The sequence below is a fragment of the Grampus griseus genome (genome assembly GCF_964374135.1).
Source record: "Grampus griseus genome assembly, chromosome: 10".
NCBI classification, from domain to species: domain Eukaryota; kingdom Metazoa; phylum Chordata; class Mammalia; order Artiodactyla; family Delphinidae; genus Grampus; species Grampus griseus.
The window spans coordinates 67701711-67719018 of record NC_139004.1 but is presented as its reverse complement, the minus strand read 5'-3'; the positions used below and the strand labels follow the sequence as shown (position 1 = coordinate 67719018).

Below are 17308 nucleotides of genomic sequence, written 5' to 3'. Positions count from 1 at the left end.
GAAGTAGGTGTTACTATTATCTTTGAAAGCCTGCTCCGTGAACATCCTTGCTGTTAGTACTTCAGAAGTGGCCCCTGTCCACACAGACTTTATTGTTGGGCAGGGGGGAAGAAAGGTCCTTGGCACTGATCGGGGTGGAGGTTGGAGAGCGCGGGGCTCAGCTTTCGCTGGGCAGGGTGGGCACGCTGGCCAGGGCAGGCAGCAGCCGAGTGTATATGTCGATCCCGCGGAGGAACATGGCCTCGTGCAGCCGTTCATCGTGGTCGTGGAGCAGCACGGGTGTGTGGTTCATGGGTGAGAAGCCCAGAGCTGGGACCCCCACCTGCAGGGGGCAACAGGAGCCGTTAGGGGGAAGGCCAGCACCCAGGACCATTCCACTGCCCACCCTACTGCAAGCAGCTCACCGCGCGAAGATAGCGGCTGTCTGTGGCAGCGGGGAAGATCTCCGGCTCCAGGGTGAGGTTCCTGTAGAGGGAAGAACCTGGTGAATGAATGTGGAAGCAGAGAGGGGAGAGGGCAAGGGAAGGGTTGAAGGAGCAAAGGAAGGTGGGAGGGAGGGAAGGGGAGAGGGGGGCTGGCCAGTGTGCTCACATGTCCTTGCAGACCCCACTAAAAGCTGCCCACCAGAGGTCTGAATCATCAGTAGATGTCACTCGGGGCTCTGTCCATTTCTGTGGGGAGAAGGATGGCAGGATCAGGACAAGGCCTGGCATCTTGCCCTATTCTTCATAGGGTAGGCTGTGCCTGGCACGGGGCACACACCCACCTACCCAGACATCCAGCTGGCCAGTCCAGCAACAGGCCCTCTTTCAGTCTCTCAAAGGTCACAGGTCTGGGACCTTCTGTGCCCTCCACTTCCTGTCCATCCTCAGATCATTCCTAAGTGCCCCTTCCTCAAGATGGCACTCCCAGACCCCTCAGACTGGTCAAATACTCCAGTTACAGATTCACAGTTATGAGGTCCCACCCTTTCCTGGACCACATGTGTTCACACTTACATAAAAGTAATACATAATTTTTTGATTCATGTCTATTCCTCCCTTCATTGTGTAAAGACTATGAGGGCAAAAACTTGTCTAATTTCACTCCCTAGTATTCCCCAGCACCCAACAGTGGCCTACAACAACTAACACTTGTTGGTGAACAAAACATGTCTCTCACAGCTAAAGCCAGGATGTATGCAGGCACACCAAACGTACACTCCTGCAGTGATACATGCAGCAAGCCCAGCCTCCCCAGCTCCTACAACTCCCCTGTTGTAGGTTCCCCAGTCCACACCTGAGCAAACTCGAAGGTGACCCCTTCGCCAGCTGCCTGGCACCAGCCCTGCAGCTGCTCCTCGAAAGCCTGTGAGAAGGGAGATGAGCTGACCCCTCAGGCTCTCCCTGAGCCTCTAGGACAGGGCTGAGGACCCAGGCTCCCTCCTCCAAACCCAGGTGGAGATGGCACCTTCAGGTCCACATCTGGTGCCACGCGGAAGTCAAAGCTGGCGCTCATAGTGGCAGGTACCACATTATAGGCTACACCACCCTCTAGCTTAGTCAGGTTCACGGAGGTTACGGCCCCCTGCTTCAGCTGAGGGTCTGACTGCAGCCTGTGGGCGGGGGCAGGGGCAGCAGCAGCAAGGGGGAAGAACAGATAAAAAGGGGGCTCAGCCCCCCTCCTCTCCTGCGTAGCCTCCCAGAGCCCCGTGCCCTTTCCCAGGCTGCCTCACCTCTGCCTCTCCTTCTCCCGAAAAGCCAGGATAGAGCTCACAACCTTGTGCTAGGAGAGTGAGGTTAGATGTGAGAGTGGCCCCAGGACAGCCTCGGGAACTCCCAAACTCCCTCCCCGTATGCCACACACCAGCTTCTCTGCTGCCGTGTCCTCAATGAATCGTGAGCCGTGGCCTGGCTTCCCAGTGCTTGTGACCTGCACCCCTGAGAGACGCAGGGGGAAGGGGGTGTCTTCAGTATGGGAGAGGCTGGAAAAGCAACCAGCCCTGGGATGGGCCCGGGGTCTTCCCCTCATTCCAGGCTCCTCTGCCAGGTCTCTGCCCGCCTCAGAATGCACAGTGTAGAGCTGGTTTCTGCCCATGGTTAGGGCCTCCTTTCAGAAGCTCAGGAAAGAGATGCCCAGGTAGGAAGGGGCTGGGAGGCAAAGGCCCTGGGTTCAAGGCCTACTCAGGCCCCAACTTGCTGTGGAACCCTTGGCGGGCCCCTGCCCCTTCTGGCCCAGTGTCCCATCTGCACAGTGACCCCCAACGTCCAAGTGCATACTCACACCAGGGGCTCCGCTCACTGTAAAAGACAGTGAAGGCGTCAGTGGGGTTGGCCAGGCCTGAGGAGGAAAAGGTTGGCCAGGCCTGAGAGGGTGGAGCGGCCCAGCCCCCACTAGCAGCCTCCCTATCCCCTGCTGGCCAGTCAGTGTCCTGCCACCCTGCTCACCCTCATCCAGGGCGAAGCCAGCCCTCAGGGCCTGGAACTCGGGCCGCTTCACAAACAGCTCCATGCCTTGGTGACCCCCAATCTCCTCATCTGTAAAAGAAGCAGGAATGTGAGATAGGGGGTGCCCCAACACTCTCCCCACCCCTGAAGGTGCCCCTCCTCGAGTCACTCCTACCTGGCACAAAGGTCATGTGGATGGTTCTGGGGAAATGGTGGCCCTCAACCTTCAGCCTCCTCACAGCCTCCAGGTACCTGAGGGGCAGTAAGAGGGTGTAAGCCAGGTGCTGGGGGGGAGCCATCAGAGCAGGCAGGCTGCAGCCTTGGGCCGTGCTCTGCCACGGCCTAGCAGGTGACTCCAGAAAGTCTCTGTCCCTGTCTCCCCATCCATGCAATGGTCATAGCGGGAATTCCCGCCCAAGGTAAGGGGTCAAGATGTTCCTTGGCCTTGATGTTCTCCAATCACACCTGGGTCCTGGGTCAATCCAACGGGCCAGTGGGGAAACTGGGAATGAAGGACACTCACTGGATGCTGACACACTTCATGTCCTGGGCGCCCCTGCCATAGATGTAGCCGTCAGCATCCTTGAAGGCTTCAAAGGGGTCATGACTCCAATGTTCCTGGGGGCAGGGGCAGGAAGAGGGACCCAAGCACCAAATGTAGTCGTTAATCCACTCTGCTCAACTGTGGCCCTGCCCAGGGAGCAGGTGCCCTAGGAGCCCACGTAGGGCTGAAGAGGGCAGCTGACAGCCATCCCTCATCTCTGCCTCCCACCACCAACCCTGCCTCTGGCATACCCCACCCCTGGCATGGAATGGCTACTGGGCAGAGGTTGCTTGATTGAGTGGAGTAATGCTCTATGAGGTCGAATCAGTGCCAGGACCAGCATCGTGGGATCCCTGCAGTCGAATGGGGGATCTGTACCATCTTTGTCCTCAAGGGTGTTCCACTCCCTACACCCCCCGCACCTTGAAGACAGGCACCACATCGGTGTGGGAGTTGAGCAAGAGGGAAGAGAGTCTGGGGTTGGTGCCTGGCCAGGTCAGCACAGTCACCACACGGCCAGGTGCCACCTGGAGAGGGCCAGGAGGAGGGGTCGTCAGTGCACGGTGAGGAGCTGCCCCAGGCCCACCTCCCCTACCCATGCTGGGCCACAGGCTCACCTCCACTTTCTGACAGCCCAGGCCCAGTTGGCAGGCTCTCTCCTCAAGGAAGGCCACGGCAGCCCCTGGGAACACAGACAGCCTTGCTGCTGCTTCTGCCTCCCCACACCTCCCACGGGCCCAGGCAGAGATGGGGGTACATCCAGAGAAGGGAGCAGACCCCTGCCTCAACACAATTCCACATCCGTCAGAGACATCTGCATCGCTGTCCCCAAGAAAGAAGACATTTTTGGCCAGTGACCCTTTGTAGAAGGCCAGGTGGGAAGTCCAGAGTGAGAAGCAGGTGTCATTGTTACCTTCCTTAATGATAGGGAAACTGGCGCGGAGACATAAGGCTCACCCACTGTTTCCCAGCTGGTAAATCACAGAGCAGGGATTTGGATTGGACCCCAGTACACAGTTCCCAGCCACCAAGCCTGATTCCCCGAAGGTCTGTGGCCTTTGTTCAGCCCCAGTAGGCTTCCGGGGGCCTCTTCTTCCCTTCCCCAACCCCAAGTGCTGGAGAGTAAGGTGAAGTTGTTCCCTATTTAACTACCAGTTGTAACTTTTGGAGCAGCACAGCCTGGAGGGGATGCTGAGCTGTCTGCTGACCTAGGGAACGGCTTAGAGGAATGGAGGCGCCATTTGAGGCAGATTAGGCTCAGCTGGGTGACGGGTTGGCGCCTGGTTTAGAGCACAGTCCCCGCCCCTGATGCCCCACCACAGGTCCTCCTGGAACCTCCGCGTTCTCACCGTAGTCGGGCTCGGGTTGGACGGTGCGGATGCGCAGGTACTGACGGAAGAGCGTCACGGATGGGTGCTCGGCTTCACGACGCTTGCTGGCCATGGCGCTGCCCTGCCGTGGTGAGCTAGGGGCAAAGCGAGTGGCTACCTACCCCTCCCCGCCGCTGGGGCTGGTGGGCTCCATTTACACGCAGTCCCTCCCCAGGGCGGTTCCCCGGCCGCCCCGCAGGGAGAGAATACCTTGTTTCGGAGCCCCCAGTTACAAAGGCCCCATTCTGTTTCAGGCGCTGTGCTGGCCACTTTCAATACATTTCCTTATTTAATCCCCCAAGGAACCCCATGAAGTTCGTGCCTCTGAAAGCCCACATTACAGAGGAAAAAACTAAGACAGATTCAGAGACACCTAGAAAGTAGCTGAGCCACGTCTGAAACCAGACATTGACTCCCCCCCGCCCTCCTCAAAAAAATTCTCCCAGTTGCCCGGATTTCATGTCAGGGAGCCCCAGATCCCTCTACCCCTCTCCACGGCCCCCCACCTCACTCTCTGCTGGTTTTGGGCCCGCGCTCCCCTCTCGGCGTCCGCCCTGAACTGTGGGCGGGACTCCAGGTCCTGCGAGGTCTCCGGATCAGAACTGCCGCGGTCCGCCCACCACGTGGCCGGACCTCGCAGGGCGGGACCGAAGACTGCGAATCAGGGCCGTCCCAATCTCTAAGGCCCAGTGAGCGTGGGCGTCTCCGCCAGCCAGTGGTTCCAGCCTCCGCCACTTACATGAGCCTGGGATTCAGGGGCCCACCCCGGGGCAGCTGCCTCCGCCGCCGGCTCCGCCCTGCAGCCGACAGCGAGCTACAGGCTGGCCCCGCCCCCGCAGGCCCCGCCCTTGGCCCTGGGCAGCGGGCCCCACCTCCCGCAACCTCCCGATTGGGCCAGAAGGGAGGAAGGCGGGCACTGACCGGAAACTTCGCAGCTGCCTCCTTGAGCGCCCCCTCGCTCTCAGAGTCCAGCTTTGAAAAGTCCTGCTGGGTCTGGCCCCGGCCTGCTCCACCACCCCCTCCCGCGAGTCTTGGACTTCTCCCCTCCTCACGCCTCAGCTCCTCAGGGGCGGCCTCCCTGACTGCCTCAATGCTCCCTGTGTGGAGAGGTTATTGGTTAATATCTGTGAGCTCCAAGATGCTGGTCCATGTACCCGTAGGATTCTGTCCCTGGCAGGGGACAGAACAGACGGACAGCGTGCCAGGAATAAAGGATAAACGAACGGATGGGCGCATGTGTGATCGCACCACTGTGTAGGCAAATCTGTGTATCAGTGGGTGACTGTGTGTATGACAATGTGAGATGGTGGTTGGGTGTGACAGAGGATGGCACGATGAGAGGATGTAATCGTGACGCTGTATGACAGAATGAGAGGTGGGAAACTGCACAAAAGCATACGTGTGGCACCTTCTTGGCTGACCCTGTGCCAGGCTCCCTGGCTCTTCTGCAGCCACTGGAGAAGGAAGATAAAGAGGCACAGGTGTCCCACTGGCCACCCACAGGCTGCACACAGTTGTAGCTGCCCATTTGTGCATCCGGCTGTCCTTTGTACTCTCAGCCAGTTCTGCCCTCAGTTCCAGGGGCTGAATCAGCTTGGGGAGGGGTGGGGTTGAAGACTTCAACCTCTGGGCACAGAGGAGGCAGGCTGGCAGGGTAGGGTAGGGTCCATCCAACCCTCGTGAGGTTTAAGTCAGACTGCTGACCCACAGATTCCCAGGGGCAAGCAGGCTTGGTGGTTCACCAACAATGCTATTGTTGGGGCCAAGGGCAGGCCATCCCAAAATGTGCCTCAGTGGCATGTTGGTTATTTTGAATTAAAGTCACTTGAGAAATGTCCAATGCAAGAGAGACATTCGACCCTCCTTTCTGTCTCCCTGAAAACAATAAATCTCTATACAAAAGGTACACTCCCTGCATCTGGAGGTAGGACACTCTGGTTTCTGGAGATAGGGAATTCAGGCTGAGAAGCCTGTATAAACCAACCTTGTTAATTCTTTAATTTACTACCCTCAAGCCCACTCTGTTTAGATTCTTTACTAATTCAGCAGCCAAAATATGCTTCTTTGTCCTGTCAAGTCCTCACAAATTTATTCTTTGTCTAAAAAGTATAAAAGCTGCCTGCTCTGGCCACTTCTTAGGTCCCATTTCTATGAGACCTCCTTGCACATGATTAAAATTTCTTTTTCTCCTATTAATCTGTTTTGTGTCAATTTTATTGTTAGTCCAGCCAAGAACTCAAGAGGGGTAGAGGGGGAAATTTCCCTCTTCCCAATACTGTGTTACTTATTAAATCACATTCTCCACCCCACCTTTACAAATCTTGCTCCCTTCGGCCATAGGTCCTCTATTCCTGACTCACTCAACTCAGCCACTAGACCCTGGATTTCCCACCAATCCCAGTGGTCATTCAGCAGTAGTAACATCCCCTCTCCATGACACTCCCACGTCGCCAGCCCAGTATGGCCAAGTGCTCTGCTTAACCAGACTCAATCCTAAAACCACTTTCTAAGCTAGGTGTTACCATCATGCCCATTTTACAGATGAGGAAACTGAGTCAGAGTAGCCACTCAGCAGCCATCTAGTAAGTAGCGCATGTCCTTAGCCTTCCCAGGCTGCTGGAGCAATCCCTCCAGCTCTCAGTCCCAAAGCAGTCCCAGACTTGCCTCCAACTCTAACACCACCTGCAGCAACGCCAGGAAACAGAACCTGTCACTCCCTAGGCATAACAAAAATGCTTTCTTTTATTGTGCCTCTGAGATGAAATGAGAGGTCCTGACTGGGCCTGGCCCTCTGGCCTCTACCCTCCAACCCCAGGGGCTGCCTCCCTGGTGGAGACTGGTCCAGATCCTCCAAGCTCAGGCCAGGCCTGGGGCCTGGACAGTGGGTGAGCTCAAGGCAGATGGTCAAGGAAGGCAAGAAGGACGAGGTGGAAGTCTTGTGGTTTGTGGAGGTAGCAGGCATGGCCTGCATCGCGCAGCTTCACCACAGAGTGGTTAGGCAGGTGGCGGAGCTGCCGCAGTGACTCCCAAGCCAGGACGCGGTCCAGCTCCCCATACAGGATGAGAGTCGGGGTCTGCAGGGCAAGGCAAGGGACTGTGATCCTGGGGCCTGATGGGGACTGGCCCTCAAGCCACCTCCTTAGGAAATCTTCCCTATACACCGCATCTCTCCCATCCAGATCAAGGATGGGGCCATGTGTCCTCCAAGTAAGACCTGAGGCCTTTCCCCCTATGACTCGAGCCAGGGACAGGAAGCCAGGACTTTTGGAGACCCTCCTCCCAGTACCTTCACAGCCTGGAACTGTTCTTGGGTGTAGTTCTGGGTGGACGCAGGTGCAATGGGCACGAATCCATGCAGCTGGTGGTGGCCTTGCATCAGGAAGGGCAGGGCATAGCAGCCACTCAGTGAAGGGCTCACCAGCACGACATTCTGCACCTCTAGGTCCTGCAGCACTCGCTCCAACAGCTGTGCCCGCCCTGCCTCTGTGCTTGCCTCCTTCGAAGGTGCCGAGTTCCCAAAACCTGGGAACAGCAGAAGGCACCAGCTGAGGGAGGCTGGGAAGGAGGTCAGGACTTCCTGCCCACCAGAGTGAGGGAAAGAGATGGGGGGCAGTGGCATATAGCATCTGCTACCCCAAACTTCCTAGACGTTATTTTTGTACTGTGATAGGGCTGCTAGAAAACCATCTTTCATTCATCATGTTGGCAAAACTAAAAAGACTGATAATACACAGTGTTAAGGAAGATGTGGACACTTTTGTACATGACTGGAGGGTAAATCCACACAGCATTTTTGGAGGGTAAGATAATATTTGTCAAAAAACTTCAAGTGTGTGTCCTTCGACCCATCAACTGGCCTTGATGGCTACCCTACAGAAATGATTGCCCACATGCTCAAAGAAGCATGTCCAAAGATGCTTCAGCTTCCTTACTTGAGCATTTCAACTGACACTGAAAACTCTAAAGCAGGCTACATGTACAGCCACCAGTCGAGGAGTGGCCAGATAAAACCTGTTCATCCCTCTGATGGCACACACTACGGAGAGGGAGGGTCACAGTGCCTGGCATGACCCATGAGACATGGTAGAGGAGAAGAAAACTAGGCTGCAGATAGATTCACTAAGCTGGCAGGACACCAGTCATGTTTACAGCCCCCACCAAACAACCCTGTATCTCTAGGCATGGAAACGCCCAAAGAGGGCCTGGCACCCTCAAACTGCTTAGAGAAGTGAGAGGGAGAGAAACATGGCATAGGTCTCTGAGGGCATCACTCTTGGTTGATTTTTTAATGACAAGAATAATAGCAAAAATCATTTGTATAGCTGAAAAAACAAAAAGCTACCTAGTTTGTCATAAAAAGGACAGTGAGATCTCCCCATGCAATCGCTTGTGAGGCAGGTCATGTTGCTAACTGCTCTGTGACATGCAACAATCCACACTGTAGTTTTCAAGGTAGAAAATAAAAAACACAGAGCTTTTCGTGTTGACACTTTGTGTTGTGACTTGCCACTGCTTGTTCAGACACTGGGGTCCAGATGCTCCCCAGCCACAACTTAGGGCTTTCCTAACCCTCCAGTTCTCCCCTCTGGCATGCTGTCCCCATGTCCCTGCTGCACGTTACCTCCTTAGACCCAGGGGTGGGGGCTCTCACCTGGGAGGTCAAGGGCCACGGCCCGGTAGCCCCTCTGTGCCAGCAGCTGCAGTGTGCCCAGCTGCTCCCATGTCCGGGAGTTAAAGGCCTTTCCATGGAGCAGCACCACATCCACCCTGTGGGCACACAGGGGAGTGTGTGTTCTGAGGGTTCTTTCTTCCCAGGCTACTCCCACTGCCTTCCCAGGCCCTGAGCACTTTGAGCTGAGCTGGGGGACCCACACAGGGACTCCCCGCGGGCCTAGTCCTTCCACTACACCCTGAGGTCAGCACCCACCTGCGGGCCCGGTGAAGTGGGAGCACCTCGCGGTAAAAAATGGGGGAGCTGCCAGGGGTGAGACCAGCCAGGATTGTGACATTGGGGTCTCCCCAGAGCCAGGAGGTCTGCTCAGGGGGTCCTGGCAGCCCCACATACAGTAGCAGCATGAACAGCAGGCCCAGGCCCAGCAGGGCGACCTGGGACCGGGTCATGGAGGTCTGTACCACAGTCTGGAGGAGGAGAGGAGAGGGAGAAGAGGGTAGGGCTGAGCCCCTGCAAGGTCCCCTGGACCCCATTCTCAAATCCCACCCAGGAGCGCCCAGCAGAGGAAAAGCTCAGCCCTTGCCCTTTCCTCTGCTCCAGGCAAGGATCTGAGGGTTCACACCCAACTACTCCACATGCCAGGGCAAGGGCTCAGATACCCTAAAGCGTGAGGAGCATCTGAGATGTCCTCCTGGCATCAGTGGCCACCATCATCCTTGTGCCAGCTAAAACCACTTCCATTCATCAAGTGCTTATGATAGCCAGGCCCTGTGCTTGGCCCTTCACATGTAACGACTCATGAACCCACACAAAAACACTAGGGAGCAGGTATTATAGGTCTCTTATAGATGAGGAAACTGAAGCTCAGAGAGGTAAATTCTCTTACCCAAAGTGCAGAGTAGCAAGCAGGGGAACTGGGACTTGAGCCCAGGGCTGGGCTCCTAACCACCAGGCCACACTCAGTTTGCCAAGGAGGAAACCAAGGCTGTGAGGTGACAGATGAGCTCGTGGACAGAGTGCTGAGAGTCATCAAAGGTGAAAGACATCAAAGAGTAAAGCGATGTCCCACTGAGGGCATGTTTTGAAATGGTTCTTTTTATCACACTGCATATAATAATGCTAAAATCAGAATGTGTTTTACCACTGATGGGAATATTTAATGCTCTACCCCAGCTGATATTACGTGGGAAGAGAGCTCATGGAGAATATCCTTGATGGAGGAAATGCCTAGGCATGAGGGGGTATGCGGCTAGGGAGAAGCATGGCACATCTAGAAGTGGAAAGGGAGCCGTGGAGGCTGGAGAGACAAATGCCTCCCACCCCCCAGCTTCACGCCAAATGACCTGCTTCATGGACTCCTCTAGTTTGAGTCCTTTGCCAGCCCAGAAAACAGACCTCAGTATCCAGGACCCAGACAGAGCAGTTAGCCCTGCCTTTGAGACTCTGCTCTACCAATTCCTGGCTGTGTGCCTTGTCAGTAAAATGGGGAGGATAACCTGGCAGCTGCCCTCCCAAGACTCCTGTGAGATTTCGGTAATACAGTGGACCTGACCAGGGGCTGTCTTATCATTTCTTGGGTCTAGGGTGAGCAGGCCTGCCTTGTTCCCAGATTCCAGTAAACAGGTCTGTCTTGAGTGTCAGCTGGGCGCTGGCTGGAGTTCAGGGCTGGGGAATCACCTTGGACCCCCCCACCCCCCACCCCTCCCGGAACAAGAAGGCTTGTTTCCCAAGCCCCCACCCCCAGGCTCAAGAGTCAGGTGGTGACTGGGCAGTGGCAGCCCCTCTGGGGCTGATGGAGGACCAGATGATGAGTGGAGGAAAAGCACGCTCCTCTCTTCTTTCTGACCACGACCAGCCTCGGACGCAAGCCTCCAACGCGCGGCAGCCTAGGTTCCCACCAGGCAGAGCATCCGCGCTGAACCTCTCCTCTGGTGGGCCTGGTGCCCTGGGGCACCTCTCCCGGTAGGGAGGGACGGGACTTCAGCCGTTGCTATGGCAACCCAGGCAGCTGGAGCACTAGACAACAGTACGCTACAGATATGGGGCGAGGGGAGTGAGGCGCTGTACCCGCGTTAGGTCCTTGGCATACGCGTCGACAATGACACACAGGTGTACAGACGTGCACACAAACTCTTGTCCCCAAATGCTTTTCCTTTGTACGAGCTATTCCCTGCACGTACAGGCAGCCTCCTTGCACACGCACGGGCCTCTGCACAATCGATACCTTGAAACACCCTCAAAGTCACGCACACATTCAGCTATCAGGAAGGCAGAGGGACAGGTAGACACACACACGCTTTCAAAACCATATGTAGACCCTCATATTTCAAGCACCCAGTCATACACACAACCCCAGAACTACACACGCACACAAGAAATACACAGGCACAGGCAGAAAGACGGACACCCAAACACAGACCCTCAGAAATACACACACAGAGACACAGGTAGATATACACCCTTAAAATCACACGCACACAGAAATTCACACAGTAGACATACAGACACAAGCGGGCAGACAGGCTGACATAACCCCCCCAACACAGGCACACAGAAACACCGATACACCACACACACATACACGTACACCCAGACCCCCAAGAACACACGCTGACAAACGCGCGGGCGCGCACACTTGACACACGAACACAAACATACTCGCTGCCCCAGCGCGGGCCCCTCCCAGCAGGACTCTGTCCCAGGGCTCCGGGGGCAAGGGGCGGGGCAAGGATGGCCCGCCCCCGGGCACCCTGCTGGCCTCGCTCCCCGGGGACACTCACCGGGCCGACAGGGATGACCGGGTCTGCCACCGTGGGGCGGGCTCCGCTCAGGTGCAACCAGCGCCAAACAGCCCCTAGACGTTGGCGCTACCTCAGCCTCCGCCTCTCTGCGGGCGGCTGCGAGCCTCCGCGCGCCTGCGCAGTCCGCGGTCTCGGGTCCACGCCTAGTAGCCGAGCTGTAAGGGGCACTGGGGGCGGCACCCCAAAGCACAGAGGTTTGGCGCCCCCGTCCCCCCGTTCCGATTTTCCGGATTGTTTTTGGCCTGAAAGCCGGGGGAGGGACAGTCGACTTCTTCCCAGCAGCACGTCTCCACCCTTGCTCAGTCTCCGGTCTGTACAGCAGGGTTAAGGATAAGGGTTGTCTTAAGGACCACAGAGGGTTGTCACCACCACAGAGGCCTGTCTTAAGGACTGAGGGATAGGTCAAGCCTTAGAACAGTGTCTGGCGCGGAAGCCTCGCTGTGTAACTGCCAGATATTAGTATTGTTATGCAGCAGCCCCAGGTCTCCGGCCATCCACTTCCCTGACCCCTGCAAATACACATGCGCTCGAGCACTCGGTCAGGGCCTGGGGTGGCCTCTAGGCTCCTATGTCTCTATATGTCACCTATCCTGGTTGGTGACATGCGACCAACATCTGATCTGTCCCTGGCCTGTGTGGGCAGACCTGGAAAAAGGAGGCTGCACGGAACACCCAGCATTCACTCCTTATTAGCACTCTGTGAGGTAGGCAACATCACAGCCATTCTACAGGCAAGGAAATAGGCTCGGAGGCGTTGGGAAAACGATCAAGGCTGGGCATTGGCAGAGCTTCGCATTCAAACCTGTCGGGCCTCAGCCACATGCCAGACAGACGACTCTGGGTTTGGGCAGCCCAGGCTGGGGATGAGGGGGTGGGGAGGAAGGGGGAGGGAACAGGAAGGATGAGACCCCAAAGGAACGCTCCTTCTCAAGCCACACCATATGCACGTGGAGCAGGTCGCTGAGGGTCTCGGGGCCGGACCCTGTCCGGTGCTTGGGGCACGTGGGGCCGAGGGGCGTGGGGAAACTGAGACAGCTGTGAGAAGGATGGGTCTAGCAGCACCCGTCGGCCCTGGGACGGCTTGCGGCCACAAGCGGGCGCCCCGGAGCACGGCCCGGCCCACGCCCTCCGGCGGGCCACATCCCTGCTTCCCCGCCCCGGGCCCCAGTCGCCGCCTGCACTCGCCTGCCTCCTATTTGCGAGAGCCCACGCAGCTCCCCAGGTACCTGCCCTGCGCCCCCCAACCCTCTCTTCCTCTCTCCAATTACAACCCACTCCCACCTACCACAAGTTTCTCCTCTGCCTATCTCGGTTCCCCAGGCCCCCTTCCTCGGGTCTGCCCCCACCCCCTCTGCATGCACCCTACCAGACCCTGCGATCCACAACCGAGGTCCTCGGAGGGGACACAGCGAGCGGTGGCGGCGCCGGTGACCGCGCCCCTGGCCGCGGCGTCAGTGCGTTGGGCCCCAGCGGGCAGCGCGCTGAGCACCTCGCTTCCCTCGCCGGCCGGAACTTCAAAGCCTTTCCCTGCTCAGCGCTCCGGTTTCCGGCTCCGGAAAACAGATTTTTTTACTCTAACCCCTATCCTCTTCGGCCTGCGATGCCAACCTACGACCTATAACAGTGCCTGGAAGAGGAAAATGTTGAAAAGCAAAATAGTCAGCTACTTACTGTTGATTGCTGTTGATCCATTTACTATGCTTACTATGTGCTAGGCACGGGCGAGTGTTTTACATGCCTGGCCTCATTGAATCCTATCAACCACCTAGGAGCTAGTACTATTTTGTATTATCCCCATTCGTAGAAAAGGATAATAACAATGGGAACAATAATTGTAATGGGAGACCCATGTATTAAGTTCTTTCCAAAGGCAGGCACCATCAATTATCAATTCTTTTTTTTTTTAACTCATAAATTCTTGAGATAGGCTTTAACATCCCATATTTCAGATGAGGAAACCAAGGCAATTAGGTAGTGGCAGATGCAGAAATAACACCTATGTCTTCCTCACCCCCAAAGCATGTTCCTAGAGTTTTGGGAGCCTCCTTGATGCTCCAGGAGGGACCCCTGCCCTGTCTGTGGCAGCCTCCCTGCTCCACCTGGGCAAGGTGTTCTGTGGCTTCTCATCAGCCTGGCCTTGAACCACAGGTGCTTCACCAGCACAGCAGGAGGTATGGCGGGCGTGGAGCAGCACGAGGGCACCATCCAGGTGCAGGGCCAGAGCCTCTTTTTCCGAGAGGCTCACCCGGGCAGTGGGCAGGCCACCCGCTTCTCCGTGCTGCTGTTGCATGGCATACGCTTCTCCTCCGAGACCTGGCAGAACCTGGGCACGCTGCACAGGCTGGCCCAGGCTGGCTACTGGGCTGTGGCCATTGACCTGCCAGGTAACTCCAGGGAAGGCTTCTGGACAGGGGTTGTGGGAACCTCACTGGGGACCCAGGGCTGGGGGCTGGGGGACTGGGAGGACCTAGCCAGGCTGACTCCTGAGCTAGACAGGGCGCAGTGCACACTACAAGGGCCTTTGAGCTTCTCTAGTCCATCCGGGTGTGGTCTGGACACTGCCCAGCTGCTTCTAACTGTGTTGCCCGGGGCAATGTCTCTGCTTCTGTTTCCTCATCTGTAATGGGAGATAACCACACTCATTCTGGGGTTTGGCTCTAATGAGAATGGAATGAGATTATCCATGTGAGTATGTGGCCAGTACCTAACACATAATAATCGGTGCTCAGTCGATTGGAAGTAAAATATTTTGAAAGAGCCGAAACCACAGGCTCTGTTAGAAGCCCTGAGGAATGACACTGAGTCCCCTGGCACCTTTGGGGGTGGCTAAGCCCCCAGTCATGATCCCACATACAAAGCCCTAATTTAGGTCCTGAGGGAGGAAGGAGCAGCACAAGACTGCCAGTCATAGCCTCAACTGGCGGGCCCCAGCCCATGGTGCCAAGTGTGAAGGTGGCAGCATGGCCAACCTGCTCCCCTCACTGGCCATGGCTGGTATGGTTTCAGTGCCCAAGGGCGGGCCTCCAGGCTGGGACAGGATTGGTTCTGACAGTAGATTGGGCTGAGCTTCAAGGCCAAGGCCTTGAACTAATCCTTTTGCAGAAGGTAGGGATTGACTAATTGGAGGGGAGGGATGTGTGCAGAGCCAGTCTCTCATCCACTGTCCTGGAGGCATCTACCCTGCCAGCCCTGGGACAGGTGCCTTGAAGCAGTTAACTCAATTTTCACAACAATCTCAAATGGCAAACACTTTTGCTACCTCCTTTTAACAGATGGGGAAACTGAACAGTAGAGTGAGGGCTGAGGGGACTTTCCCAAGCTTACATAATCTATAGTGGACAATTGGGACTTGGATCTGGCCAAGCTGGGCTTCAGAGCCTGATTCTTTGAGGACGCTGTACTGGGGGAGATGGGCACAAACATGGAAGGAAATGCCTTATGCTTGCTACAGATATGACAGACCTAGGTTGCTGTAGGAGTAAGTACAGCATGCAACACTGCCTGTTGCAGGAACCTGGCACAGCGGTTGACCTAGGAGGGCTTCCTGGAGGAAGGGACCCTCTCTCCCCTGTTTTCCTACTCACCACCTTTGTCTCTCACACACCTGAATCCCTGCAGGTCTGGGGCGATCCAAGGAAGCAACAGCCCCTGCCCCTGTTGGGGAGCTGGTCCCCAGCAGCTTTCTGGCAACTGTGGTGGATGCCTTGGATATGGGCCCCCCAGTCGTGATCAGCCCATCGTTGAGTGGCATGTACTCCCTGCCCTTCCTCGTGGCCCCAGGCTCCCAGATCCGGGGCTATGTGCCAGTGGCCCCCATCTGCACTGACAAAATCAATGCTGCCGACTATGCCAGAGTGAAGGTACCCCTATGTGGGAGGCTGAGATATCCCTGCCAGGAGCAAGGAACAGTCCATCCCTGGGTACTGGGTAACCAAAGGGGTAGCTTCCGGGAGGAGTTGAACCACCAAACTCCGCCCTTTTGGTGTACTAGGCAGAAGATTACTGTGGCAAGCCCTGTGCTAAACTGTGTGTTGGGGCATACACAAATTCATACCTCTCCAAACCATCCCTGCACTGGGCCAACTTGTCTCTCTCTGTCATTTGCACTGACCCCAGGGAGAGACCAAAGTGATGGGGAGGGCTGGAATTGATCTCTAGGAGGCTGGGGCTGGTGGGGCAGGTCCCTGTTGACTCTGCCTCCCTTTGCTTTCTCTAGACCTCGGTTCTTATCGTGTATGGAGACCAGGACCCCATGGGTCAGACCAGCTTTGAGCACCTGAAGCAGCTGCCCAACCACCGGGTGTTAGTCATGGAGGGGGCGGGGCACCCCTGTTACCTTGACAAACCGGAGGAGTGGCATACAGGGCTGCTGGATTTCCTGCAGGAGCTAGCATGAGGCGCAGCCCTGCTGATGGGGGTGGGCCACTTGCCTGCCTTGGGCTCTCTCTCACTCATTCTCTCTCCTTCCCTTCGTGGGCTCCTGCTCATCCTGCACATCCAACAGGTGTGTCTTTCTATCTGAGTTCTTTTAGGGTCTGTCTTTTCCTCTTCTTTCTCTTGCAGTGACAGACTGAAGATGTGAAATCAAGAGAAAAAAATTCAGGAATCAAGGGATATAATCTGGTGGAGGGTAATCCATTAGATGAGCTTCTCCTATAGGCTTTCCTGCTCGGCTTGCATTCCTTCCTCTGCTCTGCCCAGCCTCCCCCCACCTCCCAGCTCCTCCTTTGGCTGCCCTGCTGGGCACAAACACCCCCTACCTTCACCTCTTAGGCCACAAATACATACATGCCCACATGCATGCATACACATTACAGTCATCTATGTTCCCAAATATGATCCTTCACTTGGGGGCAACCACACAGGTACATGCAACTGTGGGCTGATACGCACACTCTCACAGCAGCTTTGCATTGCATGCACAGGCACACACACACATACTCTGTCCCCACACAAGCACTTGCACAGGCACATGCTGCCCTCCCCAACCATTCAGCACCCCATGGCTGGGAAGGTGGGGACACCATGAGGCCAGCCCTTGCAGGAGACCCTCTACCAAGCTTAGGGTGTGGCCAGCTTTGAACTTCACTCACCCACAGGTTGCAGCTGGCCCCCAGATCAGAAATGCCCACAAAAGGGAAGGGCCATCACTTCGACCCTCAGATCTCCCAGCTTTTCCACTTTCTTCTGGGTGCTCCACAGCTCCCCAGGTTATTAGGCCTGGGTCTTCTCAGCCAAGCTAGTTTCCTGCTCTGAGTTTTGGGGGGTGGGGAGACAGAGATTGGAGGTCTGTGAAATAAAGTGATGCAATTAGACCCCGCAGGCTCTCGCTGTCTCCAGAGCGCCGCCCCTCCCCCGCCCCTTGGGACCGCCACTGCAGGCCCCTCCCCCACCCTGGCGGGACCAGATGGTCCCCCTGCCCTTTGTCCACCGGGCCAGATGGAGGGGAAGGGAGATTGGATTCCCCTCCCCACCCCCACACACCCAGGTGCCAA

General features: G+C 56.5%; 3 protein-coding genes across 7 annotated transcripts; 1 reads left to right on the top strand and 2 right to left on the bottom strand.

The window, feature by feature from the left end:
• Positions 1-60: 60 nt before the first annotated feature.
• Positions 61-11878, bottom strand: LOC309829161 (aminoacylase-1). 4 transcript variants are annotated; one of them, XM_082664917.1, is made up of 16 exons: positions 4847-5078; positions 4551-4664; positions 4320-4435; positions 3588-3652; positions 3393-3497; positions 2950-3044; positions 2602-2678; positions 2427-2516; positions 2263-2319; positions 1846-1919; positions 1715-1764; positions 1450-1594; positions 1279-1347; positions 592-671; positions 405-465; positions 61-322 (listed from the first exon to the last, which is right to left on the bottom strand). In XM_082664917.1, the coding sequence occupies exons 3-16, from the start codon at positions 4411-4413 to the stop codon at positions 158-160; spliced, it is 1227 nt and encodes a 408-aa protein (XP_082521043.1). In that variant the 5' UTR covers positions 4414-4435; positions 4551-4664; positions 4847-5078; the 3' UTR covers positions 61-157. The 4 variants fall into 4 exon arrangements, with proteins under 4 accessions (XP_082521043.1, XP_082521041.1, XP_082521042.1 ...); XM_082664915.1 differs by lacking the exons at positions 4551-4664; positions 4847-5078 and adding an exon at positions 11793-11878; XM_082664916.1 differs by lacking the exon at positions 4551-4664 and having other exon boundaries at positions 4847-5076.
• On the bottom strand, positions 7069-11933 carry ABHD14A (abhydrolase domain containing 14A). Of its 2 annotated transcripts, XM_082664921.1 has the most exons (5): positions 11793-11933; positions 9268-9479; positions 8992-9107; positions 7627-7862; positions 7069-7414 (listed from the first exon to the last, which is right to left on the bottom strand). In XM_082664921.1, the coding sequence occupies exons 2-5, from the start codon at positions 9459-9461 to the stop codon at positions 7232-7234; spliced, it is 729 nt and encodes a 242-aa protein (XP_082521047.1). In that variant the 5' UTR covers positions 9462-9479; positions 11793-11933; the 3' UTR covers positions 7069-7231. The 2 variants fall into 2 exon arrangements, with proteins under 2 accessions (XP_082521047.1, XP_082521046.1); XM_082664920.1 differs by lacking the exon at positions 11793-11933 and having other exon boundaries at positions 9268-9643.
• Positions 11934-12217: 284 nt separating this feature from the next.
• On the top strand, positions 12218-16233 carry ABHD14B (abhydrolase domain containing 14B). The gene is made up of 4 exons (XM_082664919.1): positions 12218-13035; positions 13962-14197; positions 15432-15673; positions 16030-16233. The coding sequence occupies exons 1-4, from the start codon at positions 12755-12757 to the stop codon at positions 16207-16209; spliced, it is 939 nt and encodes a 312-aa protein (XP_082521045.1). The 5' UTR covers positions 12218-12754; the 3' UTR covers positions 16210-16233.
• Positions 16234-17308: the final 1075 nt, after the last annotated feature.